The 19,733-nt window shown below is 42.5% G+C and overlaps 2 protein-coding genes and 1 non-coding gene across 3 annotated transcripts; all 3 read left to right on the top strand.

Annotated features, from left to right (window-relative positions):
• The first annotated feature begins 198 nt into the window (after window positions 1–198).
• On the top strand, window positions 199–4,198 carry LOC124698961 (HVA22-like protein a). The gene is made up of 6 exons (XM_047231340.1): window positions 199–460; window positions 1,760–1,786; window positions 1,882–2,004; window positions 2,575–2,818; window positions 3,341–3,830; window positions 3,912–4,198. The coding sequence occupies exons 1-5, from the start codon at window positions 405–407 to the stop codon at window positions 3,812–3,814; spliced, it is 924 nt and encodes a 307-aa protein (XP_047087296.1). The 5' UTR covers window positions 199–404; the 3' UTR covers window positions 3,815–3,830; window positions 3,912–4,198.
• A 3,661-nt stretch (window positions 4,199–7,859) lies between these two features.
• On the top strand, window positions 7,860–12,009 carry LOC124702989 (peptidyl-prolyl cis-trans isomerase CYP23-like). The gene is made up of 8 exons (XM_047235184.1): window positions 7,860–8,007; window positions 8,500–8,613; window positions 8,709–8,857; window positions 9,050–9,122; window positions 9,200–9,289; window positions 9,606–9,645; window positions 11,516–11,598; window positions 11,706–12,009. The coding sequence occupies exons 1-8, from the start codon at window positions 7,882–7,884 to the stop codon at window positions 11,724–11,726; spliced, it is 696 nt and encodes a 231-aa protein (XP_047091140.1). The 5' UTR covers window positions 7,860–7,881; the 3' UTR covers window positions 11,727–12,009.
• A 417-nt stretch (window positions 12,010–12,426) lies between these two features.
• LOC124704789 lies at window positions 12,427–12,529 on the top strand. Its single transcript, XR_007003673.1, has one exon. It is a non-coding gene; the product is annotated as a U6 spliceosomal RNA (small nuclear RNA).
• Window positions 12,530–19,733: the final 7,204 nt, after the last annotated feature.

The raw sequence follows: 19,733 nt of genomic DNA, 5'->3' as shown, positions 1-19,733 counted from the left end.
TATCTTCAGTTCTTGGTTGTACCCCTCAGCTGGAGTACCTTGTGTTTTAAGGAAGTAATTTTGCCTACTCCTCGTCAAAGAAGTGAATCCGGAAAACTTCAGGGGTTATCTGCATAAATCAGTCCTCTGTGCGCGTGCCTGCGCCGTTTCGTCATTTCCAAGCGGGTCTCGTCTCCGTCCCCGTCTCGTCTTCTCCACCACCACTAGCACGCTTTCTTTCCTCTCCAGTTTTTGCTCCCCTCGAGACCCCAAAAGCACCCAAGGCTGGGAACAACAGGAAAAAGAAAAGGTAGGCTCGAAGAACCCTAGAAGCCAGCCATTGCTCTCTCCGTCCCCTTCTCCCGCTGAGACAGCTCCGGACTTCCAGGACTTCGGATTGCCGATTCGAGGAAAGAGGAGCAGGCATGGGCTCCGGATCTTTGCTCAAGGTTCTTGCCAAGAACTTCGATGTTCTTGCAGGGTCAGTGTTTGCCCCCTTCCCTTCGCCATTTTCCTCGATTTTATTCAGTGTATTTCCGGCTCCTTCCACCGCTCTGTTCCTCGCTCCTAAAATGGCACCGGTACCAATGGCTTGTTTGTAATCCTGCGATGTCTTGGTGATTTCGTGTCGTATTCTTGAGTTTACTAGGAATTCCGAGTGCCCATCGTTCCCTCCCTGGGGCCTAAGAAGGTAGAAGTTGCTGATTTATTTTTTTCCCTTTTGGGACTGAAGTTTCACTTGATCTCATGTTCGCAAGAAGAGCATCTCTGTTCATACAATGCTCACATTCTCCGAACGCCGAATGCTTCTCAAAAAAAAAGTTCATCTACGACGCACGCGATGGCCTTACCGATGTACACCGCCGAGTCTGAATTCTGAATGTGCAAGACAGCTGCGGAGTCTTGTCACTTTCTGCGGGATCCTGAACTTCCCGGGTCCCTTTACATAAGGTCTGGCTTTAGGATTTGGAGTTATGCTAGTGCGTGCGATTGTAGGTTGGCCGTTCAGTTCTCACTCGGAAGATTAGTTTTACTTTGTCTGATCTATCCTTTTTGTCAGCTGTTACACATTCTGATTCCTTTGTACTATGTAATGAGCTAGGTCACGTGCTGTAGAATGGGTCGGCATGATTTAGTAGATCGTGATTCATGTCGTATAGTGACCTTGATTTATGTTTTAATAAGGACTGTCACTGGGAAGTGTTTTTTTAACAGGACACCGTAATTTCTTGGTCCAAGGACATGTGTGCATCAGCCGATGCAGATGCCGCGGTTTTTCCCCTTGTTGAAAGAAAAAAAGAGTGTGTCATAGCAAAGCACACTAGTTCATTGAGCAAATGTCACATTCAGTATGGACATAGTGTTTTAGTCTGATACGTTGGATTATTCAATGTTGACTTTTCTTTTTTATGGTACCATGCGATGTACTGTGAAAGCAGTCAAACCGAAATTTATCAGTTTTATTTGAACACCAACCCATATGATCTGGAATGCAAATAGCAAGTTAATTCATTTCTTTCTCATGTGATCCAGGACATACATAGGTTTGGTTTCTACTACTGTCACTTTCGGTAGAGATATTACAGGCTTACACATACTGACTTGACGCAGATAGACTGGAAACTGCTGGTCAAATTGTTTTTTTAGTTTTTGTGTGAATGTGGAGTTCCATCCTTTTAAGTCCTTAGCTTCTTATATGCATATTATTGTTTTTCAGTAAAGTCTATTTATATATTTCTAAGTTGCTGTAAGTTAATCCTTTATTGCCTCCGTCTTGCAGGCCTTTGGTGGCACTAGCTTATCCTTTGTGAGTTGCCTGTTCTTTTTAATTTGTTCCTACAAGTTCATTTATTTATGTTGTTTGATAATAGTAAGCACAAATATAATTTTGTGTTATTACAGGTATGCTTCAGTTAGGGCAATTGAAACCAAATCCCCTGTGGATGATCAGCAATGGCTCACATATTGGGTGTTATACTCATTAATAACATTGTTCGAGCTTACATTTGCATCAATTATTGAGTGGTAGGTGCTACTGTATTTTCAATGCTCGTTTGTCATGCCAAACAACCTAACGATCCTATTCTGCATTATTTGCATGCCAATCCTTGGAGCAAGGTTTTGGTTCCTTATTTAGTTTTCAAGATGAGCATTCCACTTCAGGGCAAAGAAATTGCGTGTTCACCATAGATCAGGGGGTTTAACACCTTGTATTAAACTGATAATTAATCAGTACAAAAGTAAATGAACTAAATTTGATAACAGAAACTATGGTTTAAAACCATATTGCATTGACTGGCTAGCGGTTTACTTTCACTCTGGAAGCGCTTCCCATAGAAAAAGGAAAATATAATATGTTTGACAGTTTTATGTTCATGCTGTCTGAAAATTTTGATACATCTGATCTAACTCGCAATCTTGCATGGTTTGGAACACTGCAAGTTTGACTGTCCACCATAATATACGGAATAAAGTATTATTTGTTAATTTTAACTGAACCAACTAATTCATTCTTACTCGAAATCTCTTTTTACTATTGGTCATCATAGTGCACTTACTCTAAAATCTTGGTCTTAACATATTTGATTTTTACAGGCTTCCTTTTTGGTCCTCTATGAAATTGATCTTCATTTCCTGGCTTGTCTTGCCATACTTCAGTGGTGCAGCCTATGTGTACCAAAAATATGTGCGGCCTGTGTTTGTTAAAAACCAGATGGTCAACATTTGGTATGTCCCTCAGAAAAAGGGCATTTTCGGCAAATCAGATGACTTCCTCACAGCACTTAATAAGTACATTGAAGAAAATGGACCCGAAGCACTGAAGAAATTGACAGATAAGGTACATGGACCTATATGTACTTGTATATGCTCCTGCTACATGCACTAGCTCACATGCCATTTCATGTCTGAGGTAGTGATATTGGTTTCTATTTTTTTTCACCTAGGTCATTGGTGAGGCCAATTACAAACTCCTTTTAAAAATTGCAATCTCAATCTTTTTCGAGGATTATAAAAAATGACAAGAGATGAAGTAGGTATTGAAATATGCATGAAGTTTAGATGACATTTGCAACTCAAATTGCACAAAATCTAATTTACTGCCTGATTTAAATGTCACCAGGGTCACAACTAGTGGTATTCAATTCACCTCACAGGTATTTGAGTATGCTTTGTTGTAAGGCTAAGCCTTGATGGTTTTATTATGTATGCTCGTAGCTACCTGATTGATCATTTAAGCGTTGCTTGTTATGCAAAATTATTTCCCTCAAATCTGAATGGATTGTTTGAACATTGACTAGTTGGTCTTTCAAAATTGCAGGCTGACTATTGTTGTTCTCATGTCTTGTATGATGTGTTGTAGGATGGCAAGTCATCTAAACAGTCTGGAAAATTGTGGAAAGGTTTGAAAGAAACAAAGTCATCAAAGGAGTCAAAAGAACTAAAGGCATCAAAAGATGCAAAAGACTCGAAGCCATCGAGGGATTCAAAGCCAGCAAAGGAATTGAAAGAACAGAAGAAGATACTGAAGGACTCACAAGAACAGAAGAAGGCACTGAAAGATTCAAAAGAACTGAAGAAGTCACTGAAAGACTGGAAAGGGCTGAAGAAGTCACTGAAAGATCCAAAAGAAGCTGCGCCACTCAAAGATTCAAATGAACCTGAACAGAAGAAGAGCAGCAAGCGCGTGACATTTGCCGAGGTAGAGCCAGAAAAAGAATTCAGAGCATCGAACAGTGACTGGCATCCAACCTCAGATTATCACAGCGCATACCCTGAGCACAACACGTGGAACAGCAGCTTTATGATCTTCGATGAACATCGTTACTGGGACTAGTTCCCATCCAAGACTGGTAAAACCTGAACTCTCACTATCACTGTACGTTGGAAACTATATACTTCTGACTTTGGTGCTAATTCGATTTCTTGTTCAGACCAACGCAGCCTGGCATAGATTTTTCTTGGTTCATCAGAAGCGTGGAGAGACCCATTTCAACGTCATTCAAGGGAATGGAGGTCACCAGCTGCGTCTTTAGTCTTTGATCAGTTGTTTAGACTTGTCATCTTTTAACATATAATTGTCCGTTGTTCATGTAACTTTAGATGAGTATGTAGTAACTGTAGCTGTAGGCTTATGTAGATGGTTGTGGTGGTGACGAACTGGTGATGCTATTTTGGGTACCGAACCTTTATTAGCAGGATGAGTCGAGGGGATATCAAATCCATTGTCAGGGCGTGTTGCCTTTGCGTAAATTTTGAATTCGTCGCAATTAATAGGGCCTCTTCGGATCATAGTAAAGGGAAAAGTGGAACTCGGAATTTGACAGGAATTCAAACAGCACACTTGGATCTGTAAGCGACATAAAGATACATGAAACATGAAACATTACGGACGCATTTTCGTCGGCAACCCTGTTGGCGCAAGTCTACACACTCTCTCTGGTTCAAAATATTTGCTCAAAAGTAGACGTATTCACATATTAAAACATGTTTAGATGTATCTATTTTAAATAATTATTTTAAACTGAAAGGAGTACTAATTAAGACGCATGGAGGTATTGATCGTCTAAGAGATTCTGAACTAATTCGCCGAGTTAGGGATGGTGTATCGACAGCCGCAGTTAAGCCACGGCTGAAGTACACAGAAACTTCCATTGATGAAGCAAAAGAATGGTGCTTCTGTAGTTCTATATGCTTCGGAAGTAGCAATGATCTCCATCTTCCAACTGACTGTTTCCTGGTACCTCTCACTTCCATTAGGGATTACGTTTACTCGGACACTAAAATTTGCTAACACAGCAAGCGGATTGTTGGTAGCACCGTAGCAGGGGCAGTTCATAGATTCCTTTTGGTGCTTCTGGTGTTTCTAGAGGAAGATCAAGAGATGGATGGTCAACTATATATGGTTGCATGCACCAATTGATGTAAAAGCGTTATCAAAAAAAAGATGTAAAGGCTGGGAGTCATTATCCTTTTCTTTTTAAAAGAAGTTATTAACTTTTGATTTTATTCTAAACTGAGCTTAAGGCTTTTCAAGGCCCAACCCAAAGCCCTACCCAGCCCGAAAAAATTCCCGGTATACTTTCAATGGTCTCCTTGTTCAGTCCAGAATCATACTCCCTCCTTTCCAAAACACCTTGCCTATACTTTTTGGTGAAAGTTAAAATTTACAAACTTTGAGCAAGTATATTGAAAAATAAAAACATTAAAAATATCAAATCAGTATTATTAGAATCATCGTGCACTACATTTTTTATTATTATATGCAGCTCTTATTATAGATATTGATATTTTTCAAAATAACTAATCTAATTTTCTAAAGTTTGACTTTGACTAAAAATAATATGTAACTTATTTTCAGAAAGGGGGAGTATCCTATCTCCATTTAGCCCATCAATGGTTAACTTTGGGTGGAGAACCGGAGATGCGTTTAGGACTCCCGATTTTCCTTCGAAAGCACTCCATGATTCCATTTTAATTTAGCTAATTGTATAAAATCTTATAAAATTAATATAAACAACTGTTGTATTTATCCCAAGTATTGAAAAGAAAAAGCCCCCCCCGCCCCGTCATTTAAACCACCAAAGCAAGATTCAAGATAGAACAAGCACGATGTTTCACCTAAATGGAATCGATTTTTACTTGTATATAGGACAATTTGTGATATGTGATTGAATCTCACGCAACTAATCATGAGACAAAAATCGAGATTTATGTCACTCATTTACTGACATGGCACCACGCCTTGGCTTCTTACACGGTGATAGGAACCACTCGCCTTGCAGATCATGGGGACGACTGCTAGAGATTCGGACGAGCTGTCATGCTAGACATTGGATGATGGAAGTACATAGCAATATTCATGCATTCAATGGCAGGCGTTGCCGTCGGTAGGTAGATGTGCTTGACGTGAAGCAAAGGAGGGAACAAACAATGGAGACAATTGTTGTGAGGGAGAGGAGGAGGAGGAAGAAATTTTAGGATATTTTTTCGCTAACTGTGATTTTCAAGGTGAGTCAATGAGATATTCAATAAGAACCATCTGTTCCTGGTGAAAAGGTTGTGACATTATAGAGTGGTGTTAGAGGATACGATTCCGTCCGAGCCAACTTATTTCCTGGTACCTCTCATTTCCATAATGACTCATGTTTTAAGGCACTACGACTTACTAATACAACAAGTTGCTAGTTGGCACTGCAGAGAAATTTTTTGGGTGTTTGTGGCGTTTCTCGAGGAAGATCAAGGCATGTATGGTGTTACATATTGCGCAAGAAGGATTTAAGTCAAATTTTTATAGACACTAGAGATGAATGATGGTATATATTGCACAAAGGGATTGGGATGAAATTATTAGGAATACGATTGTAGGTGTGTCATTATTTGAGGCCGGTGCATTTATTTCAATCACTCTTATGATTTTTACTGGATATTCTATTTTGTGGGAAAATATGATGGCTTTGTAGAGATTCTAAAACTAAGGCGCCTACAATAGAGTAGCAACATTGCTTATATGATGACAATCAGAACCTTAAAACTATTGCTGGCACTTGGAGCTACCCTTGGATTCAATCTTATTCACTTGCCAAAGCCTACGCCTTTCCCAAAAATTTCACAAATCCTCCTACATCTTTTGAATTGAAGTGGATGACCTGTTGTCAAAAAAAGAAAAATGGATTTTCCCTGGTTGTTGCTGCAAGACAGACTAAGCAGTAAAGATCTGCTCCAGCGAAGGACTTTATTCTTTTCCAACTACATATATGTCCTTTGTAATGATTCCATACAGAAAGCCAGAAATCATCTCATCTTCCACTATAAGTTTGCCGAAGCTTGCTGGCAATATGTGCCTCCCATCCGAGTTGTGTTGACCAACTTAAACAGAGATTGCATTAGTCTCTTTTCATGGAGATTATCATACTTGATGCTTGGGCAGTCTGGAAAACCAGAAATGCCTTTGTTTCCCAGAATGCAAGGGCAAGTCTTTTCAAAGCAAGAACTATTTTTCAAAAAGGAGCTTAGTTGGATTAAATACAGACAAAGAAAGGTTTATAACAAATTTTAACTTGGATTGCTAGATTTATTGAAACTCTTAGCTTAGTCTTTAGCTTAGTTTTCTTTCCTATACAATTATCTTGCACAATTTACTCCTTTTAAACGCAAAAAAAAAAGTATGTAGTAGCAAGGCTACTGTTTCGGGCCAAAGAAAAAGATATGCATACGCCTTACACGCCCGTGGATTCATGTGGTTGGCATGTGCCTACCCATCATCTGGTTGGCATGTGCCTACCTAGCACCTAGCAGCGTGAACCGTGCAAGCTTCTCCAAGCACTTGTTGGTTCAAGGAACGAGAATTAATGACTCAACTTCTCCAGCAACGAACTGACTAGCACATGACACAAATCAAAACCCTTAATACCTAACCATAGCTTGAATAAATTTTGTACACACTTTTAGTTTTAGATATGCTCATTTTTATTTGCTTGCTAGCTTTAGGAAAAGGTACGAGTCTACCGAGAACTTACCTGTCAGTAGAATGACGTTATCGAATCTCATGAGTACTAAAAACAAAGTTTCAGGGCATCTTTAAGCTGCAACCTCATTTGTAACTGAAAAAAATATTAGTTGCAAACTTACATGTTCCAATTTAGATGTATCTAGACCCAATTTAATATATAAATACATCTAAATTTTGAAAAAGTTGAGACATCTTTTTTTGGACAGAGGTAGTACATAAATTATGATGCAAATCCAAGGAGAGATGAGTAAGAATTAGCACTTAGTTAAAAAATTTGGCGATCACAGCAAGTTAGTGGTTAGGGAGGCGCTCTCTGACAGCAGCTCCGCTCGACTACACCTAAACCATAGCGGACACACAAGAAAAAGAAACTAGGAGTAAAAGAAACGAAAATGGCGGGTTTGCTCCGCCACGTCGCCGCCGCCCTTCTCTGCCTCGTCGCGCCCGCCTCCCTCGCCGGCGCTTCCACGTATTACGCATCGGATCCTAACCTCGGATCCGCCCGCGTCGTCTTCCAGGTCCTCCCGCTCCCTGCTCTCTGTTTCTGTCCTTACCGTCGCGAGATGCGCTCCCAGATGTTTGGCTTCAAATTCGTGCAAAATGAGGGGCTCGTACTAGCGTTTGGGAAAGGGAAGATGTCTAGAAACCAGTTTTTCTAGGTTAATTCTTCTATGTTAGTCGAAGTATTTTGTGAATCGTGAGTTGCGACCGAGGATCTAAGCGAGAATTTCAGAGTCGTTGCTCTTCCTCTAGAAAGCTTTGCGGGGATTGGTTTAGCATGGGTGATGTGGCCAGAACTGTACTGGAATTAAGAGTGGGAGGACCGCAAGATTTGTATACTACTAGAAAACTAGGAATCTAGGATTGCCAGTGATTTGAGTGTTTGCTTATTTCTCACTAATGTTCAGTATGCATCGAATTTAGTACTCGTATATGTTATTCGCCAGTGTTATGACTTTTTCTGTTTCTAACTGATATCACATGTTTGTGTTGCTGCAAATGAACTGCAGACAAATCATGGTGACATTGAGTTTGGCTTCTTTCCTCACGTTGCACCTAAGACAGTTGAACACATCTACAAACTCGTCCGGCTGGGATGTTATAACACAAATCACTTCTTCCGGGTGCGAAACAGTTTAGTTACCTTCGCCGGCACAAATCTTGTGCTTGTGCTCACTTCTTTTCATCAGATGGCATGCTGAATTGTTCCTGGTTGCAGGTTGACAAGGGTTTCGTTGCACAAGTTGCTGATGTAGTTGGAGGCAGAAAAGCCCCTATGAATGAAGAGCAGGAACGACAGGCGGAGAAATCAATTATTGGTGAATTTAGTACTGTCAAGCATGTCAGAGGAATTCTCTCAATGGGAAGGTACTTCCTGTGTGAAGTCTTGGAAGAATTCTTTCTCTGTTTTCCATAGTTTCTTTTGTCGCACTGTACGAATCCAGATGAATGTAATGTCTCCTTATTAGCACAGCTGTAGAAAGTATCATCAAGAGTTACTTCGTCTCTACAATGATAAGTTACGGATTTATGAACTTTTGTTTCTTCTTTACCCCCAAGGTACTCTGACCCAGACAGTGCATCCTCTTCCTTTTCTATCCTTCTTGGTGATGCTCCACACCTTGATGGCCAGGTATTTAGCAATTTCAGTGATTCACTTTCAATATCTGCTAATTAACTGCATGGAGATTGATGCACAATGAATTTCAGTATGCTGTATTTGGGAGGGTCACTAAGGGTGATGATACGTTAAGAAAACTAGAGCGTCTGCCAACCCATAAAGAAGGCATTTTTGTGATGGTATGTATTTGCAATTGCACAGTTCTCTGTGATGGTGAATATTTTATTCTGCCTTACTTAGTATGATTATTTGCATCCTCTCCAAACATGTTCTAATAGTCTTTGGTAGAAAGTTATTCCTTTTCTTTTTCAAATGAAGCAATGCGCTTCACATTTGTTGCCATTCAAGTTTGTTGCAGTCCATAACTCTCACTCAACTTTTTTTTTGCCTCGCTTGCAGTGCCCATTGATTCAGACATTGAGCCATACTCTCACTGTTTATGATTGATTTTATTCTATATTGAAGCTTATATTTATTGACTTTTGTCATTTTCAGCCTCTTGAGCGAATTGAAATTCTATCGACATACTATTATGGTAACTGAAAGTTCCTTATTTCCCCTCCTTCTGCTGTTATTTTTCGTATCTTTAGAATCATTACTGCATACACTACTAGTACTCTAAGTTGCAAATGCATTATGGTTAGACAACGTTTTATATTTTGTGCCTGCATGCCCTTTAGATGAGGCCATCTTTGTGATGTTGTATAAAATTGAATTTGTCTTTATGTGTCATTAATATTTGGATTTTTTCTCTAGTACTTGAATAGATGTCAACATGAAGCTTCTATAGCTCATTAAATAGAATTGCAGACCCTTACCCGTCTACATTTTCTGTGCTACAGTAATTGATAATGGAGCGGCACTAACCTGTCAAAAGAATTAGGCGTTGACAACTAGAGTACTGAAGTATTAATTAATAATTAATCTGTATTGTACGCAGGGTTGCATAATTCCTTATGTTTTATACTTTTATATAAAGCAAACGTATCTGCATGATTTCTCTGCTGGCAAGCTATCCAGCACTTCTACTATATAAAGTGTAGTTTCATGTATTTGTAGCCTAGTAGGAACTTTGATCCAAAATGTGATAACTACCGTGCTGAAGATAGCTAGAAGGTATGGCTGCAAGGATTTGGTAGACATAGGCTGAGCGAGACTGGATTGCATGTTCTTGCTTCCTTAAGCTAGACTTCTTAGAAGTATCCTAATACAAACTTCTCTCTTAAATCAACCCATAAGCTAGCCTACCAAATCTGCTAGCCTACTCCCTCTGACCCTCTGCCTTGTACTCCTCAGGCATTAGCTCCTCCCTCTTGTGGAGTCAAAGTCAGCATTGTAACTGGCTATTTGGATACTGCTTTTTCTGACCAGTTCACAACATAATCTGAGTACATTTCTCTCTTGTTTCAAATGGATAATAGTGTTATCGCACTGACTGGATTACTAGATTGCTTTGGTACTAAAACTTTGTGTAAAAAGTCCTTACGCTTTCAACCCTGAATTATGAAAACCGTTCAAATTTACCCCTTAACACTGCTTGGATAGGTTTTGAGCCGGTTTTTCTTGCCACATCAGCGTGTTCCCGTATCTAATTCGGTCAAAATACCATGTACATGTATTTGTCTATATTTCCTCATACATACGTGGGCTAGAAACAGAGGCTCATCTTTTCACGCAAGAAAGGCAGGTATCGCTTAGGTCATCGGAATCGCTGAGCAGGTACAACCCTTCGTCTCTCTCTCACACCATTAGGCTCAGATTTTCAATCTCTCTCACGTCCTCTCTGAATTAGCGGCCTTGGCAGGGGCGGCCAGCGGGCCTCCGCAGGGGCAGGCTGCTGCCTGGGCAAGGGTAGTCCAGGGGCCGGCGGCGCCGTCATCTGCCGAGGGCCCGATCGATACTGGCATCTCTCGGGGGGAAAAGAGGAGAATGAGAGACGAGGCGGACTGTGTCAGTTTGTGGCGTATGCATGGAGTGACACAAATACTGTACATGTACATGACCATTACGCTAAGTTTGCATATGGGAATAAATCGCTGATGTGGCGAGTAAACCGGCCCCCAAACATAGGAAGGGGGTGATTCTGAACGGGTTTTGTAATTTAGGGTTGAAGAATGAACCAAATAATAAGAATTTAAGGTTGCAAACTGAACTTTAGGACAACTTTAGGGGGGTAAATTGGACTTCTCTCTTCCAATCATAGTAAAATTGAAATGTTCCATGTTTTATCATTTTCCTGTGTTTGCATCTTATATTCTGTCCGTACGTAAATACTTCATTGGCAATTTATAGTTTTAAATTGTCTTATGGAAGTCTCTTTTGTGGCATACATTTTGGTTAGGTACTAACTCATTCAAAACCAGAAGGTTCACAGTTTAGCCTCAACATAGTTAACTTGCATGCAGATATTGAAGTAGAGGGCTGCGAAGCAGAGAAGTCTATTCTTAAGAGAAGACTTTCTGAATCAGCATCAGAAGTTGAGAGATGGGTAAGAATTTCACTTAAGAAGTGTTGAAGAAAATACCTCTTACACAAAACTGAACTCAGAGAAATATCCCTACTTGTCACCTAATCCAAATTACATTTTTTTTGTAGAGACGAAAATGCTTCGTGTGATCCAGCAGTTGAACGGCGAGTAAGATGGCATGTTTTTGGGCCTCATGACATGCGTTTCCAATGGACATTCATATGCCTCGGAAAGAAACAATATTGTACTTGTTGTCCAAATGCATTGAATTATGTAATTTTACTCCGACTAGAACCTTGTACTTTTGGCAAACTTGAATATACCTCAGAGTCCAATCCTTATAAAAAAACTGATATGCTGTTCCTGTTCTGCATATCTATGTGCACTGTGAAGACTGATGTTTAAGACAGTTTGTATCCTCTTTTTTTTGAATTCTTCTCTAAATGCTAATTTTGTTTATATTATGAAAAAATAAGATATTGTGCATGGGCACAAAAGAGAATGAGATGAACAATTTTGTGTCGTTATTCAAGAACTAAAATAGGATGTTGAGACATAGACGCTAATATGCTAAGTGCAATAATCTGATGATTAAAATGCAGCTGTTGTTGCCGTGACCATATTATTATCTAAAAAAAACGGGGCTTCAAGGTTCACTCGTTTTTATCTGGTTGGTCTATAGGATGGCAAAGGGAGAGCTTGCTAAGTTAGGCCGGAAGCAGGACAGCAAAGAAGAAGGCCCAGCTATCCTATCGCGTGTCTGCGACTGAGTGCGAAACAATTTAGTCCCACATCGCTTAGCTAGGAATAACTCGACCAGTTTATAAGCCCGTCGCTGCCAGCGCTATCGTCCCTTCGGGGACATCCGATAAAATTGGAACGATACAGAGAAGATTAGCATGGCCCCTGCGCAAGGATGACACGCATAAATCGAGAAATGGTCCAAATTTTTTTGAGATTTTGCGCACCGGTCCTTTTTCTTCACAGATGTGCCCCTAGAGTCTGTTTCCGCACCCCTTGGTTTTTCCCGCACTTACAATAAGATCCTCTACCCTTCCTGTATTCTTTGAGCTGCCCCCTCTCTGCTATTTAGCTCTGTGCCCTTTGTCCTTCAACTGCCTATCTTTTTACTATTGGATCCCTGTATTTTTGTTAAGACCTTACAACGAAGTTCTTATGCAAAACGAAGGCGGTATGTGCAACAAGATTTCCACCTATCGTTGTAGCCATGCGGTCTGAAATTTGATACGGAGTAGTATTCGTAGAGCCTACAGATAATAATGGTATCTACAGAGCAAATTCCGAAATGGCTCTCATACTTTCAACCAGTTGAAAAAATAAAGCACACTTGTCGACACCCATACTCAGCACGCATAAATCACATGTTTTTGGTGAGACGACAAACCCAGTAGCAGAGAACTCCATTTCCCGTTCCTGTACATATTTCCGTTTCTTGATCGATTGGCAAGATGGTTCTTGGTGCAGGTGCAACCTCGATTTCACCATCCACCCACGCAACCAAACAGATAGTCCTTCACTTTGCTCCTCGCCTGATAAATTTAGAACCGAATCAAATCGATTTATTCATAGATAATATAATTTGGTCCAAATTAAACGAACTGCATATGTTAATATTTTTGGCGGCACTAAACGAAAATGTCATGAAGAAAAGGTGGGAAGCACGTTGCAGTTGGCAACGACATCTCTCCAGCTAATTCTGAGTCGCATTATCCGATAAACAGTTGTTGATCAACGCATAACTAAATCTCTGCCGAATGAATAGCTGGTGGGTACGCATATTCTGGGAATTATCAGTTTGTTCAAGCATGGGAATCGTCAGTTAAGTAGCTTAATTACTTCAGATAAGTTATACTAAGCTGACCTTGGGTGCTTCTGGGCGGAGCGGCCGGCGGAGGTCGGTGGCGTCGCTGTGCTGGCGGCGGTGGTGGCGGTGGCGGCGATCGTCGTCCCCGTGCTCGGAGTGCTGCTTGACGTGGTTCCGCTCGTCGTCGTCGCCGCCGCCCACAACCTCTGGGGCGCTGCCGGAGCTGGACCAGAGGGAGGGCATGCTTTTGCGCTGCATCCTGGCGGCGCGGATCTTGGTGAAGTCCATGGAGTAGTCCGGCAGAACGCCGGCGGCCTTCATCTGGTCCCATTCGCCGAACGCCGGCACCGACGCCCGCTGTCTCTGCAACGTCCCCTCCTGCTGCAGGCGTCAATTTTAACACGGGCATCAGAAAACAGATTGATCTTCACAAGAATGCAACCGATGCATGGGATGGAAGACACAGCAGGTTACAGATCGAGCTCTCACCTCCATTATCTTCTCCATCGATGGAATCGATTCGATCACCTGCTGAAAAACCTGTCTCTTTTGGCTGATGCAAGGCAAGAGCTAGCACACAACCAAGACCTTGCACACAACACAAATAAATGAGCCCAAAGAAGTGTTATATATGGGGTGACTTAACAAGAAGAACTAGTACTGTACAAAATGGTGTTTCATTTGGGACTTGAAGGCCACGTCTTGGGCAAAGCCAGCACATAATATATGCAGAGAGCTGTCTCACCGTTGGATGTGGTCTGTACCGACTAGCTAGCTGTGTTTTTCTCTTCGAGATAGCCAGGTGATCAAACGCGAGTTTACAAGCCACACGGCACACGCACACACGCTTTAAAGAAATTTTAGTGCCGAATCGGCATGATTTGGGGCAGCACATAACAGTAGTATACCGTTATCTTATCTTTGTAGACTGGGTCTTGTCGTCTAAGTACCACCGGAAGGTTTTTGATAGTCACACCTCACATGCTGATTCGGAGGAATTATACTTGGCTGGGTGCCGATGCTGAGCCAGCTGTGGACAGTCACGCACTCATAAACTTGAGTCCGGTTTGTAGGCCCAAAGAAAAAGTTGTGTGCACACCATCATTTTTTTCACATTTTTTTTTCATATCTCACAACATATATTATATATGGACTTGAAACTTTGCAAGTCACTGAAACATAACAACTAGAATGTTGGAAAACTAGTTAAGAATTTTTGTGCAATTTAAAATTTAAAATCATTTAAAATTCAAAGAATTTTTTAAAATATAGATATACTTAATGTAAAAACAATTTGAACTACTTTTGGCACATTCTAGTTTATATGTTTGAGTAATTTGCTAAGTTTCAAGTTCAAAGATTGTATGGCGTGACTGATACAAAAAAGAAAAAATTAAGTTTGAGAATAAAGAAAAGAGACAGCGTGGATCTTGATGCACCTATAAACAGTCCACGTATAGGTGTGCACTGAGCACCCACTCAGAAAGTCCCCTCTAAAGCCCAATTCCTTAGGCTATCTTGGCATCATTGATTTGGATAGATTTGGAAGGGCTCTTCTCTTTTTTTTGTTGCCCATGGTTCCTCCAGGGATGGATGATGGACAATCTTGGGATGGCTTCCTAGACATAGTTGCTATACTTTTCATGCTTGCATCAAAGTCAGCAATGGCCGTAAGGACCTTTTTAGGCATGATACTCCCTCTTTTACATAACTTTTGTCGCGGTTTTAGTTCAAATTTAAACTAAAAGCTCGACAAGTATTATGTAAGAGAGGGAATGTAATAGTTGCATGATGGCCTGATAAAGAATTGTATCCTTAGCCTATTCAAGACTGCATCGAGGAAGAAAAGAATCATTGAATTGGAGTAAGAGAACGATCACTAATGGAAAATGAAAGGTTCAGACAATTTCCTTCTCCTTACGAGCTTTCCCGGTCTAAATCGAGCTGAAACCACTAGTTTGTATTTTCCCACTAAATTAACTCTAGGATCCCTTTTCTTCTATGCGTAGTTTACATCCCACATTAATTTGATATAAAGAATTTCTATAAAATAAGATAATATTTTTTGGAACAAATTGTTATTTCATCAAGTTGGTTGCTAGGCTTAGTGATGTAGCTCAACTTATGGAGTTTATTTAAGAGTTTGAGGAGCCATGATATGTCACCATTGCCCCAAGCTGACTCCTTTAGATGGGTTCACTCTTCAGATGAGTATATTCTCCCAAGTCCCTATATGTGGCATAGTTTTTGGTTAGCTACACCCTTTTCAGACAAGGACAATTTGGGACGCAAAAGGTGAACACAAATCTCGTCTCTTTGATTTTTTTGGCTCTTCACAACCTTGAGATGCACGGTTAGCCTCATGAGAATCGATGTGTGCTTTGCGGTTTGCATGCGGAGACGTGGTTCTCTCATTGCTGGCTAGTTGGAATGGTGTCCTTGTTGCTAGCACTTGCAAGCTCCTTATATCTTGATGCTGGTGTGATATGTTGTTGCGTGCCAATGCAAAGGAGCAGCGAATACGTTTTTCGTGAGTTAGTCATCTATGCATTTTGGAATATATGGAAGGAACGTAATAGGTCAGCATGACCCTCTTCGCCCTTGTAAGGTGGCCTTCCTCCTCACTCATGAGGATTTGACACGATGTAGATTGGTGATGATCAATGGGTAGATTTCTTTCTGGGCCACAGGTTTTTTTTTTGTTAAGGAGAAGGTCGAGTAACAATTTTTATGCGAGAGTAATTTTGTGGTGTTATTCACAGAGTGTTTCAACAGAACTATTTCTTCTTCTTTGATGGATAGACAACTTATTGTTTATGTCCCCCCACAAAAAAACTGGAGTTGTTCAGCATGTGGGCTGGCGCGTAGCACAAACCTGATGGGCTCCTTATCAAGAAAAGGAATAGAACAATCACGGGCTAACCCAAATCTTCCGAGTATCCCAATCACGACGGAAAGTTCGCGGCGGATCGATCTCAAGAAGACGGATGTGGAGAATATCCTCTGGAGAATTCAATCGCGTAAATTGTGCGCCTAATTCCAAGTTTCCTTACTGCTGAACACCTACATAGGTCGGACTCGGATTCGCCCAACCCATGCACGGTTGTTGTGCCCTTCGATATATCCTCCGGAGTGCCGCGCCTGCTTCCGGTCACACCCTTTCCTTGGTACGTCTGCCTTCTCTAGTCTAGAAAAGCTTCTTCGCTCCGCCGGATTGATCTTCCAGATCTCTCCTTCTGTCTGCTGCTCCAGGTAGGCCTGCGCTCTTTGTTCGGGTGGATGGATCGGTCGGCGAAGAGATGCGGCAACCGCAACCCCGCCGCCGACCTCACGGACGACCTCATCGTCGAGATCCTCTCGCGGCTCCCGGCCAAATCAGTCTGCCGCTTCAAGTGCGTCTCCCAGCACTGGCTCCATGACCTCATCGCCCATCCCAACTACCGCGCCAACCTCCCCCAGACGCTCACCGGCTTCTTCCGCTGCATCGACATGCCAAGCCCCAGCGATGGCAGTACCATGTCGTCTCCCGATCTCGCCAGTGGAGACGATGACGACGACGACGAAGAAGACGAGGACATTGCTGATGGATACGACTCGGGCGATGACGCGCCATCGGTTCCTGATTTCGTGAGCATAGTGAAAGAGCATCAGGTCGTCTCCCCCTCCCTGTCCTTCTTGCCGAGTGGGTTGTACAGAAGCGTCATCCCCAGGCACTGCTCCAGCGGCCTTCTCGTCTGCCTCTGCTGGAAGGTTTCCCCGAGGAACGAAGCTGACTACGTGGTGTGCAACCCAGCCACCGAGCAGTGGGTCGTCTTGCCCGGCAACGGCCACACCGACAGGTCGGAGATGCAGCTGCATCTGGCCGTCGACCCCGCCACCTCCTCCTCCGGACACTTCCACCTCTTTGCCCTCCAGAAGAACGAGCATGGATACCTTGTCGGAGCGGACATATACTCCTCGAAAACGAGAGCCTGGAGTTATAGTGAGAGCGGCTGGGTCCACGAAGACATGCTGTACCCGGTTCCGCACAGCGTCTTCTTCCATGGCATGCTCTACTTTGTCACACTCAGCTCCACGATCGTCGCCGTTGACACGGAGGGGACGACGACGTGGTCCACCATCTCGATGCAGGAAACCATGGATGACGACTACTCCTCTCAGATGAACGCCGCCTTCGTCGGGGTATCCCAGGGGCGCTTGCATTACCTGGCCAACAGGCGCAGCGACGAATCCAAGCTGTCGGTGTGGGTCCTTCGCGACGACGAATGGACCTTCAAGTACAACATAAGCACAACCAGTCTTTTTGGAGCCAAGTTAAACGACCTAGGTGACTATTCTTTGGTTGCGATCCATCCGGAATGCAGCACCATCTTCTTCACTGTGAGAGGCGACAACATACTCTTGTCCTATCACATGGATCGTGGGGAGGTTCGTGTTCTCGGCAGTCTCATTTCTTACTTCGATGGGTGGTCGCGCCATCCATATCTTCCATACGTTCCCTCCTTCAGATCCATTGCTTGATAAGCGTACAGCTTCATGCCTCACAGACTGCAGTGACCGCTGGCAAGGGTGGTTGTTGATGTATCTTCGCAAGTGTTGAAGCTTTGAATTTTGACCAAAATAATTATTAGGGCTACAACTTTGTTGATCTGTATATCCTTTAATCATCACAACAATGCAATGCATATAGGGATGTGCACTCGTTAAGTCTCGAGCTCTCGCCTTCGCTATCTTCTCCAGTGAATTGAACCTACTCTTCTCAACACGTACGAAGGAGGGAGGGAGGGCTAGACTTAAAAAAATATAAGGACCGGTGTATAATCACTAGTACTGTAGTACAAATATGCACCTTTGTGCAATCGGCCCATATCCTGAGCCGGCCGGAGAGGGGTCAGCAAGAATAAATCTCTCGGGTCGGAGAGCAACCGTCTATGAAAGAATTTTCTCACAGCAGCCACGGTGCAAGTCGCTTAGTCACTTCAAAATATTCAAAATGAAGCTTGCGTATATTTTCTTTAAATCATAACCCTAAACCTTAGCTCCTTTTTTCTGATATTTTTTGAATTAGTTGTGCTCATTGAAAGTTGGCCGATGCTTCATGTTACCGGACCACGGATACGTGTACACGATGCTGCATAGTGCACCGCGGACACGCGTGTGATATTGCACCGTTTCACACGCGTACGGCACAAGTGCACCCGTCGACGCTTCTTTTGCTCAGTACTATCCCTCGTTAGTTATTTATGATCAGTTTTACTCTGAGGATGTGATCAACATCGTTATTGCGAAGGCAAATTAGGCACAACTAATTCAAAAAACAATCAAAAAAAATAGTGGCACATTCGCATCGAGTCTTGTAATGTGACCTACCACCTATGAAAAATAAAAAAACATAGAGTAATAAGTTTTTCTCAAAACCACACTTCTCAAAATGAGGTACTAGCTATGAAGATGCATAGCATACGACTCAATCCCCTTCCTAAAATCGGCATCCCAAAACATAGTTTCTGAACGAGGTCATATTTGGCACAATTGTGTATCTTTGAATTGCAAATAATTGGGTGTAGGCCAAGATGAATTTCTTTGTCGGGAACACACATTTTCTATTTTTAAATCCCAAAAGTTTGAATTCCTTAGTCTTTTTTCTATATCCATGCCCTTGGTACCTTAGTTGTACTTAGTTTCCCCCCCGGATGTAAATTTTTGCTCAGTTTTACCCTCTCTCGTGTCCCAAACTCTCACACAAACTCAAACTTGTACTCACCTTGGCTGCTACGCTTAGATTGACCGAGATCGTTGGCACGTGGATCGTTGCCACTGACCGCTGATTCTCTGTGATCTAACGGGCAGGATCGTGGATGCACACATCCCCTCTCTTCTTCGTCTTCTTCCTCTTGTAACATCCCTTAAGAAGGAATGGCGACACCTTTAGGAGCTGCCAGACGAACCGAAAAGGATTTCTCCCGAACCCCATTACCACCACCACCACCACCACCACCACCACCACACCAAGAGATCCGTGGCCTAGAAGCCCCATGATTTTCATACATGGAAGTGGTAGGGCACGTCAGCCGCAGGACGATGGAAACATAGATGCAAAACATCCTGCAAAAGTTCGAGCCCAAAAAGGCTCGTACAACAACGCTAGTTCTAGGCCCGCCTTGCTTGGCTCCAGCGTACAAGCTCACCGTAGCCGCCGCTTCCTCCACACCATCGCCCGACAACCCGCACTGTCAAACCCTAACACTGGGGACTCGCTACCACCATCATGTGAGCCACCATCGTTGCCTCTTAGTGGCCAGATCCACCCGGAAGACATCGTTGCGCCGCA

This window comes from Lolium rigidum, chromosome 3 (genome assembly GCF_022539505.1).
Source record: "Lolium rigidum isolate FL_2022 chromosome 3, APGP_CSIRO_Lrig_0.1, whole genome shotgun sequence".
Taxonomy (NCBI): Eukaryota; Viridiplantae; Streptophyta; class Magnoliopsida; order Poales; family Poaceae; genus Lolium; species Lolium rigidum.
Note: the sequence above shows the minus strand (reverse complement) of the source record. Positions and strands in the feature narration are given on the sequence as shown.